This window comes from Dicentrarchus labrax, unplaced genomic scaffold (genome assembly GCF_905237075.1).
Source record: "Dicentrarchus labrax unplaced genomic scaffold, dlabrax2021, whole genome shotgun sequence".
NCBI classification, from domain to species: Eukaryota; Metazoa; Chordata; class Actinopteri; family Moronidae; genus Dicentrarchus; species Dicentrarchus labrax.
The window spans coordinates 92,411-103,376 of NW_026136999.1; the positions used below are offsets into that span (position 1 = coordinate 92,411).

The following is a 10,966-nucleotide window of genomic DNA, read 5'->3' on the forward strand; positions in this document are numbered from 1 at the left end:
GACTAAACTCCTGATCCAGCCTGTGTGTGTTTCTCTTTCAAAAGAAACAGTTAATCTTTATAACACACCTCCATGCTCTTGTTTCAGGTGAAGCTTTGTGACTTTGGTTTTGCTCGGATCATCGGTGAGAAGTCGTTCCGGCGTTCGGTGGTTGGCACGCCAGCATATCTCGCCCCCGAAGTCCTGAGGAACAAAGGTTACAACCGCTCTCTGGACATGTGGTCAGTCGGAGTCATCATCTACGTCAGGTAGGAACGCTGACGGGGAGATTTTAGTTTCATGACTTTATTTTATTTTCTGTTTTTCTTGCTTTTTTGCTCATTTATTTTAGGTGCGTTTGTCTTAGTTTTTTTCCCTCCAGGATGATGAACGCCTTACCTCATATACATCATACATAAGTCCTCTGATATAATTCCTGTATTTTCTATTAAACTCTCTCTCTGCAGTCTCAGTGGGACTTTCCCTTTCAATGAAGATGAAGATATTAACGATCAGATCCAGAACGCTGCCTTTATGTACCCTCCTCATCCCTGGAAGAAAGTTTCCCAGGAAGGTACGTAAAGAAACCATCATCAGCTACAACCTCGACTACCGAACTATAAAGGACAGCAATCACCTACAGCTTGTTTCTTACTGGCTACATCCATAAACCATAAAGCTGTACAGTTTGTGTATGTTGACTCATATTTCTTTTTATATTACTAGTTATCAGTCTGATGATAATCTGACCAGACAAACATAGGATGGTGATATCCTGTATAGTGTATCACGGTGGATGACAACCAAGTGTAAACTTATCGTAACGTCACCCATTGTTAATGCAGCACCGTTTTGAAGCCTCGAGTTCGGTGCTATCGTACCAACGCTACCATATTTCAAGGCCATCTCCCGGCGACCTCCTTTAGTTTGAAACTCGTGTAATTTGCGTGGACGAAACTTTATTATAAATAATAAATACGTCTATTACACCCAGTCCACACACTACAACCTGGCAACCCAGAGTCCAGTTGTAGTGCAGGCAGACTCCAGACTTTGCGTATTTTGAAACGTTAATGTTTGATGTAAAATGGCTAGCTAACAGCATGGCTAGCTAGCGGAGCTCACTGATTACTGTACAAACACAGCTTTATCAATGATTTGGGTGAAACTGGATCATAATTTATGGAGAGAATATTGTCTGGTTTCCCATCTGACTGCTAATGTAGCTGCTGTTAGGTAAAATATAGATTTACAGATTACAGATTTTCCAGAACAACACAGTTAATTTCCAGGATATTTGATCATTTTAATCAATTTAAAGTGTTTCCAGCTAGAAACCAAAATGAGATTATTCTTAACAGTCAGTATTTAAATGTTCAGTAATAAAGATGTTAGATTAGAGCATCATCTTTCCTATACAAACACATATAAACAGTGTGAACCTCCCCTATAATGTTTCCTGTGTGACTCGCTGGTTATTTATTTGGTCGTCTAACATCAGCACAGGTTATTATTTCTGGTGTCCTTGAAGTCAGTCTGAGCCGCTCGCTGCTGCTGCTGCTGCGTGACTCATGTTGTTGTCGTCATTGTCTCTAAATGCGTCCGTCTTGTGTGTTTGTTGGCTGGAATTGTCCTGTTTGACTGCAAGACAGATTTAAATCAGCCTGACTCACTCGCTCCGGCGGCCGGATCCCCGAAGCGCTCTTAACCTTCCCTCCACCTCCTCATCCCGCCAGAGCGACTTCAGATGCGCTTCAAAATAAATGCTGTAAAAGTCGTTTTCTGTCAGCCGCGGGAGGATTAAATGTCAGGGAATAAAGTCTTAGTGCGTCAACAAATCTGCATTTTCAAAGATCACTTTAAGAGAAGACACTTTAAAGGGCTCCTGTTACAGAACTCATTTCTCCCTCTGCCCACATGCAAACACCACCGAAGTCTTTAATGTAGACACTCGGATAAAGAAGTTAAAGTTAGGGCACTTTTCCAACTCCACCTCTTTTATGTCAAAAATCACATTTTGTCTCGTCAACAGAATTAGTATTATGCAGCTTCCACCACAAAACAGTGGAGGATTAACCTGTTTTATAAGTTTTATAATGTGAACGTTCACCCTGTTTACACCTGGTATCATAATGTTCCTGTTGAGACATTAAAACCTGTACCTGTTAGTAATTTGAGTGGCAGAAAATCAGCCCCAGACTCCCTTAAAAAGTCTGAGTTTTGTGTTTCTTTAGTCAAAGACAAGTTCTTAATATTTGTCCTCCCTTCAGAAATCTGCCTTCAGCGGATTCAAGCCACGACGTCGAGCTCTAGATGAGTAAGCGCTTCGTTTCAAAGAGGAGGTAACTTTTGGTTTACCCTCCACTACTGGCCAAACTGTGTCAATCACAGCGATCCAGGTGTACGTTACGTGATATGAAAGAAGCACATTAATCTCCGTTTGAGTTAGCTGCTAAAGTTAGCAGAAGCAAATGAGGAAGTTATGCATAATTTTGTCAAACTTTCTAAAAAACGTTTGAATAACACGACGGCGAGCAGACGACAGGCGCATCGTACCGAAGGAACATTGGTTTTGTTGGTGGCGGATTCGAGCGATACGTCTCTGTGAGATCGGCATCTTCTGCCGCTTTCATGGCACAGAAAAGACACATAATCAATAATTATTAATATCTGTAGATCCACACACAATGCAACCCGACTACATCCAGTTTGATCACAACTCTTTTACATAAGTTTTCTTCCTAATCTGGATAACGTGTCCAGATACAGTTTGTGTTTAATACCGGGTGTAAATGGGTGTTTGTGCTCACATACAGAAGAAATTAGAATAAAATCCTGAATAAATGATGAGAATTATCACAAAGAGAGACGATCACGCATTAAACATCCCGTCTGTTCGACACTTCTCTCGCTCTGAGCTCGCCATCCTTCGGCCCCACTTTAAAAGGAAAAGATTAAAGAGGGTCATGTGACTCCCCTGAGAAAGAGGAATGAGGGGCAGAAAGGAGGAGCGGGTAGTTCTTGGAAAGAGAGACAGACAGATTCGGGGGTATTCATGTGGTGGTCCATTCATGTGCATAATGCCAAGCGATGGAGGCCCCCGTAGACCTGAGGGGCCGCGGGGTCCCAGAGCTGTTCAGACCGCTGACCCCTGAAGAAATGTTAACATCATGTTAGCTTTGCTCATTAGCCCCGGCTGGCCCCTCACCACAGGTGGGGGGGGGCTACATCCTCCTCCTCCTCCATCATCCCTCTGCTGGACCTTTGCTTTAACAACACTCATCACTTCCTCCTTTTCTCCTCCTTTGTTTCCTGGCAGCGATCGACCTGATTAACAACCTGCTGCAGGTGAAGATGAGGAAGAGATACAGCGTCGACAAGACCCTCAGTCACCCCTGGTTACAGGTAGGATGCAAACCATCAAAAACACCTTTAATTTAAATGTTTAATTATTGAGAGGAAACATTCAGTCACCTCACAGCCAGACTGAATGAGGAAGCTGAAGATGTTGACTCATTGTATTAAACTTTATTACTACAATAATAACTAGTGTTAATACCAGATTAAAAGAGACCCACAGTTAACAATGAAAACCACATTAAAGTACATGTTCTGGGGTAAAAAGCTCAATAACGCAACTTAACACAAGACTTCAGGGTTTGATGTTTTACGTTGTCTGTATTCAACATTTTGATTTAACTAGTTTGTCCAAAAGTAAAAATAACATTAAGATTTTCAAGTTAAATTTCAGAGTGCATGAACAAAACATTTGTTTCTGTCTGTTCATTGCTGACCTGTTGTGTTTCTGTTACCTGAGAATGAGACGTTTTTATCTACCAGAGTCCTCTTCTGGATGAGTCTGCCATGTTTCTACGGTGGCCCAGAACGGACAAACCAAACACATTTTATATATTTTATTCTGGTGATCTTTGTCTTTCTTAGCTGAATCAAAGGGTCTAACAAGGGTTTCAAATATTGTAAGCTCTGTTGGGCCACATGACATTTGACATTGTAATTCTCAGTGTAAAATACGTATTAACTAAAAATAAAACTCAACCCTAAATAAAATAACGTGCCAACAATGGAGCCGCTATATTTGAGGGAGGGTTTGTTTTCTCCACCAGGACTACCAGATGTGGTTGGACCTGAGAAACCTGGAGTCTCGGATGAATGAGCGCTACATCACCCACGAGAGCGACGACCTGCGCTGGCATCACCACGCCCAGCTGAGCGGCCTCGACTACCCCACGCACCTCGCCAACGGCCCCCGCAGCGACGGTGGGTCGGGGGTGGAGCGCTACAAGGAGCAGGAGGAGGAGCTGGAGACCCTCAGTGAGAGGGTCAGTGAACTCTGAGGGGCCAACGAGACCTTCAGCTCCAACTTCACACAAAAAATAACAACTGCAACAAAATTTTAAAAAAGCACAAAAAATTAAAAGTGAGGAGACGTTTTAAAGATTTTTAGTAACAAAACATTTAAAATGGCAAAATATTTAGATTTCACTACACAACTGAATTAAATCAGGTACGGGTCGTGTTTGAAGGATATTCGAGAGTTTAAGCTGAAATCAGCTCATTTTCTATGAAAGTACATTGCATTTGCTAAAGGACATTAAAAATCATAATTACTCGCTCTGTATCTCGTAGTTATGAGATAAGTTAGCTTCAGCTACGAGCCTTAACGAGATCTGTGTCTCGTTACTATGAGATCCTTGTTTTGTCTTTGAGGAATAAAGATATCGCAATTAAGTTAGTTAACTGATCATTGTTTTGTTTCTTAATTATTTTAACCCATAATTAGAAAATCCTTTTCTATTACAGATTAAAAATACTTTAATTGTTTCATAATTAAGACATCCTTGTTGCGTAATTCGGGATCTCGTAATTATTATTTTAAAAGTATTTATGCAAGTACAAGATAAGGATTTTATAATCATTTTATCTACGAGATTATTTAATCTGGTACTAACAAGATTTTTTTTGTAATTACGCAGGAAGAATGTCGCAGTTAGAAAATAATTTTAAATGTTTTAAGACACAAAGTGTCCATAGTTATTATATTCTATACATCACTAGTAGACTTTTAAACGAATCTTTCTCGGCCACCGTACATTTTACTATAACTTTCTTGGGTAGAATATTTAATCTCATAATTCTCGACAACCTTGTTTTGTAATCACAAGATTATTTTTTCTTAATCAAGAGGTAATTTTTTTTTAAATTAATTTATTTGTGTTGCAAAGGAATGAACAATATGTGTCTATAATGTCTCCATTAAATAAGCAGATAGACAAAATGATTTACCTCGTAATTAAAGTCTTATAAAACCTGGATCTTCTGATTATGGAGAGACAAATCTTATTGTTAAAATTATTAAATGCTGTCATAATTGTAAGATAATACAAGTACTGATAATATAATAATCAATATCTCATAATCATAATAATAATAAAATTATCTTTATGATTTCAGTTAAATAAAGAACAACCTTTACAACAATTACAAAGCAAGGATCAATAACTTAAAGATACAGCGGTGTTGAGTGTAGATCCCCTGATTAAGAAATGCTGAACAAACAGTATTTTTACTTTGGTGATTGCAATGATCTTCCATAGTTTTAATCCTTGAGCCATAAAGTTATTGATCAGAGAGGCTCAACACTGCTCTTCTTCTTTCAGACAATCAGGAAAATAAATCAGCTTTGATTTACATTCGGAAAACACGAAACTTCCCGGTTTGTGCCTCTCGCTTAATCATCACTTTTCTATATACAAGACTTTGCACTGATGATTACAGCCAAGTTACGGAAACAAGCCACGGCTTTAAATTAAGTAAACAATGAAAGAGAGGAAGATAATTTATATACAATCAAAACTTATGAAGAGTTTTAAAATTCTTCTATCACTTTGCTATTGTAAGACTTCATTAAGTTGGCATACATTTTACTACAACTTCTTTTAGATTTGACTTTGTGTAGAGTAAATGTTTAAATGCTTATCAATAAAATAATTTATATGTTAATCAAGTGAAAATAATCACAGCTCTCAACCAGAGAGCACTAAAACTAAGAAAATCAGCATCTGCATTCATCTCGAGCCCTGACAAAAAGTTTCTGTTTTGCGTGTAATGTATAATTAATTAAATTTATGTCTTCTGTTCATACAGTTTAAACTTTACTTAACAGCTGGCGTTCACAAACGTAGTTCCTGATGTTTTATTTTGTATGGTAGCAATGAACTGTCAGGGGTTTCATTCCAAAAGGAGATATCCAAATAAACATAATTCACTATAACGATGGAGAACTCTAAAGTTTCAGGTACCTGTTTGTTGTCTGATAATGGATATGTAGCATTTTGGAATGAAAATCCTCAATCGCTCAAAAAAAAAAAAAAAACAAAAAAAAAAACAGTGCCAACAAATACCAAAAAAACGCAACACGTAAATATAGTCTGTCAGTATTTTTATGGCTCTATTTTTCCGAGCACTGTATCTACAGTTACTCAACGCTTACAGAAATGTGTGGATGTTTTTGCATCACCAGGATTATTGTTTTTTTTTTTTTTTAATCTGTGAGATTTTAATTTAACAAATAATTCAAGTCTGGGCCACAGGGAGGCGACAGTAGCACAGCTCCGCCAACTGTGGTGTAACAACAAAATGGCTGCCTGCCACTGAATCCGAAGGCTATTAAACGTTCGAGTCTTTTTTCTTATCAATTTAAAAAAAGAAAAAGGAAAACTCCAGCATGGTGCATCTGTTGTTTTTGGTTCGACAGGAGTTTAACCTGAATGCTACGTAGCGTCTTCTGTAAACAGTATGAATGTTAGTCTCTCAGCACATTTACTGTACATACAGCCCAGATACATGCTGTTCTACCTTTATACGGGATAGAACTTTAAGGTCAAGATCACACTGGAAAATGGTTTGGAATATGTTGCATCTTTTTCCAAATATTCAGCATGGTTTGAAGTCAGTTGTAAAACAGGAGTTGATGATATAAACATACTATTGCTTCTAGTTAACTAGCAGACAACAACTTAGAAAAAGTAGGTACCATGTCACCGTTAGCTTGCCAGATACAGTAAAGATTATTATAGTCATCTAAAACTAAAATAAAAACTAAAACTATGGGTGAAAAATGTTTGTTAACTGAACAAAAAAACCCCAAATTCGAAGGTGGAAAGTAAATCTAAATATACAGGAAATGTGTTTAGTTTTAGTCCATTTGGAACAAACATTGGTGCATATTTTTTATTGAGACTGGCTGTAAATCAATTACCCTCACACAAGTGTTTATTTACATATTCTGCAGCTCTTAGATTTAACCCACATTATAGGAAAAAAATTTAACTAATAAAAACTAACAATGAAAACTGAAAACAAATTTAAATAAATAAAAAATAAAAAACAATAAAATCTAATGGAAAATGTAAAACTTTCAAGAGGAAACACAAATTAATTTGATGTTTTTCTCCTCATGATCATGTTATTTTGTGATCTTAACATATAGTTGTTTTTACCAGAACATCATCACTTTGTTACGATGCTTTAAAAACTGTGTTTTTGTGGGAAAAGCTCGTTAAAATAATTAAGTACATCCCCTCTGGCTCGCTGTGTTTCTGGCTTCGATGCAGCTGATAAACTAAAGAAAATTAAGGTTTTTTATATTTTCTGCACTTAGATCATAGAACATGACTTTAAACTGTTTTCCAGTTTATTTGATACTTTGGCACTTAAGCGTTCATTTAAAAAAAAAAAAACCTCCCTCCTACAGTTTCTTTCCACCAGAGCACATGGTGGGCGGATGTAGTGATCACTGCAAATTAATTTAAAAAGTTTACAGTTTATTGCCCTGTGTGCAGCTCAGTGGACAGTAATGGTTCAGAAAAGGCCTCCCGTCACGCTCTACAGGACGCCTGTTTACCGATAAGCAAGGCAAAGTTGAACTGCCGCAATTTGAACTCCTCCCATACAGACACAAAGGAGAACAGCATGTATCGGGGTTATTATATTATTACGATACTGCCATAGATTTTAAAAATAAGGGCTGTTTCTCTGAAGCCTTCATGGCCTTGTCTTCTTCGTGCCTCCCTCACGCCGATCAACGCTTCTCTGAAACTGACATTTCAGCTTCACCTGAACAGAAAATGTCACCTGTCTCATGTGTTTCTCTGTAAAGAGGTGACTTATTTGTTAAAATACTTTGTTTTGTAATTGTGTGTACAACAGTGGTGTGTGTGTGTGCGCGTGTGTGTGCGCGTGTGTGTTATCTATTGCAAAGAAACTGTAGACGACTGGAGGTGTAAGAGCTCTGTGCTACAGTCTGCTTCTGAAGGAAGGTAAGGACTATTATAACAGGAAGTCTTCAAACAGACCTCGCCATGTTCGGGCTCGTGTCCTCGGGAGTTCGAACTTGTGTACGGGAGGATGCAGGAAACATTGACAATGAGATGTGGTTAAACACCTGTTAATACCTCATTTCAATGTGTATATTCTCCATGTTTGAGTTTGTGTCCTCGTGAGTTCAACCTCTGGAGTCCAATATCATTGATATATATTTATTAATCTGTAGGTGAGTGTGTTTGTAAGTATAAGGAGTCATAACTATAACTCCTATACAAACCATTTGGCATTTGACTTAGAGATCTACATTTATTGTACAGAGCGTGGTACGTTTGGTTTCGTGTCCTCCGGAGTTCGAACTTAAGAATGGGAGGATGCAGGAAACTCGCACCTGTTGATACCTCATTATAATGTATATTTGTAGTATTTGATATTCTAAATCAAATATACACCAAACTGTAAATGTTAGATTTTATTCATATATATTTATTAATTTGTATTTAAGTGTGGCCCAATCTAAATATAAGGAGTCAGAAATAAACTCTGATACAGAATTTACCCTCAGACAAACTGACAGCAGAAATATTGTATTTTAAGATCTACATTTAATGTATAAAAGTTATATTTCTATATCGTTAAACAGTATGGAAACATCAGAACCAGCAGTAATTAAAGGGCTTGTTATGGCGTGTTCACACAGAAAGAAAGCACATTTACACACTGAGATTATATATAATATGTCTTATATAATATATATATGACTTGAAAATATTCAACTTTATGCAGAAAACTGGACTATTTCAGGGTTTTTGCATTGTTGTGTGGGGAAGACGGCACGTTCAGGCTCGTGTCCTCAGAGTTCAAGACCTGAACAGACACAAATGTTTTTACTTCATGAAGTTAGCATAGCCCCGATCAACCAAACTCCATTCAAAAAACTAGTATTTTAACAGTTCTTTGCTTGCTCTTGAGTTTAACCTCTGTTAACAGGTCATATCTCTAAAAAAAATTCTTTTTAAAACACATGAAAACCCACAACTTCACACTTCAAGTATTCTTTTAACCGGATTTTACCTCCATACATTTTCAGAAAGTACACAGAAATATTTTCCAATTAGATTTCAGAGTTTATAGCCTGGTCTGTGGGTCAGGGGCCTGTGCTGATCCTGGTCTATAGGATGAACAGTATTAGGGGAGTGAGGTGGAGTGTGTTTCGGGCTCAGAGCTGTTCGCCTCCAGCGTTGAAGTGTGTGTCCATGTGCTGAATGGTTGAATGTTTCTTACGTGGCTTCACTCCTCCGGCGTCTGTGCTCCGAACAAGCTGCCTGAAGTGCTCACAAAGTGTTCGCTCTCTGCAGGAACTTTAAAGATGTATTTTTTTCTGGATCATGTTTAAATAAAGATATTTTAAAATCAACTCGGAGATGTGTTTAATTTCTTACAGGATTAAAATGTTTCTTTATTAAACAGTGTATAAACTCCAGAGCTTATATTGTACTTTTATATTAATGTTATCAACAATCTCATTTTATTCAGGTAACGCTGCGTTTCACCGGTCGCCTGTCGATGGCGCCATATCCCCTTTGTGCCTGCGTCAGCGTTGTGGTTGTCTGCCAGAAGCTGTCATACATTGACTGTTGATCCAGTCTGAAGCCACATTGTTACCATCCACTGTTTAGATCTTGGTGCTTTTTAACTCTAGATTTGAACCGGATGAAGGATTTTAGTCATCGGACGTCTGGATCTTAAGTTATCAGAGAAACAAGCTGAGCTAACGTTAGCAGCAGCTCGGCTATTATCCGTCTTTTCTGCACGCTAACAGCAGCTACATTAGCAGTTAGCTAGCTGAAACCAGACAATATTCTCTCCATAAACTCGATCCAGTTTCACCCAAACAGATAAAGTTGTGTTTGTACAGTAATCAGTGAGCTCCACTAGCTAGCCATGCTGTTAGCTAGCTAGCTAACTAATAGAGATTAATTGACGGTTGAATGTCCTGATATTATTGGTTGAAATCAATAAGTTCATGCTGACATAAGCCCGCGTCACATTTTGTTTTACAGGAAGACACAATGATATTGATGTAAAAATACAAATAATTAGAGTTTTTGGGAACGTTTTTAGCATAAATTGTTAAATAGGCGATCAATAAAACTGAGGATGTGACCTTAAAGGGTTAAAATGACATTTATATATATTATATATTTATTATCCTGAGTACTTTCACTTTTGGTCCTATGATGATAATACTTTGTAGGATTTTGACTGCACTATGCACGAGTACTTTTACGTTGTGGTTTTACTACTTTTACTAAAGTAAAAGTTGTGAATACTTGGAGCGCTGCAGGAGAAGAGCGCCGTGGCGGTGCGAGCCATCCTGGTCGTCCTCCGTGTTCAGTTTGATGGTAATGGTCGACGACAGAGAAAAGGCCTCGAGGGGGGGTGGAAGCGGCTCTTTGGAGACAAGTGGAAAGGGTCAACAACACGACTGACGGGTTAGACGGCGAGTAATCCCTCCGGCTCACACGGGGAACACAAACCAGGTCCTGACGGGGACAATAACGCCTTTCTTCTACACTTCTATTGTACAGCAGCAACAGTTTTATTTACTGAGGCAGAAACTACAGACAGTACTGCAACTATA

The 10,966-nt window shown here is 38.2% G+C and overlaps 1 protein-coding gene across 2 annotated transcripts in view; it reads left to right on the forward strand.

Annotated features, from left to right (window-relative positions):
• The window catches only part of prkd1 (protein kinase D1), a 50,334-nt gene extending 40,595 nt beyond the window's left edge, over nucleotides 1-9,739 (forward strand). For both annotated transcript variants that reach the window (XM_051395823.1, XM_051395822.1), the window contains exons 18-21: nucleotides 88-248; nucleotides 447-553; nucleotides 3,299-3,384; nucleotides 4,104-9,739. In XM_051395823.1, the coding sequence (XP_051251783.1) occupies nucleotides 88-248; nucleotides 447-553; nucleotides 3,299-3,384; nucleotides 4,104-4,334 (585 nt within the window). In that variant the 3' untranslated portion in view covers nucleotides 4,335-9,739. The remainder of the gene's footprint in view (nucleotides 1-87; nucleotides 249-446; nucleotides 554-3,298; nucleotides 3,385-4,103) is intronic.
• Nucleotides 9,740-10,966: the final 1,227 nt, after the last annotated feature.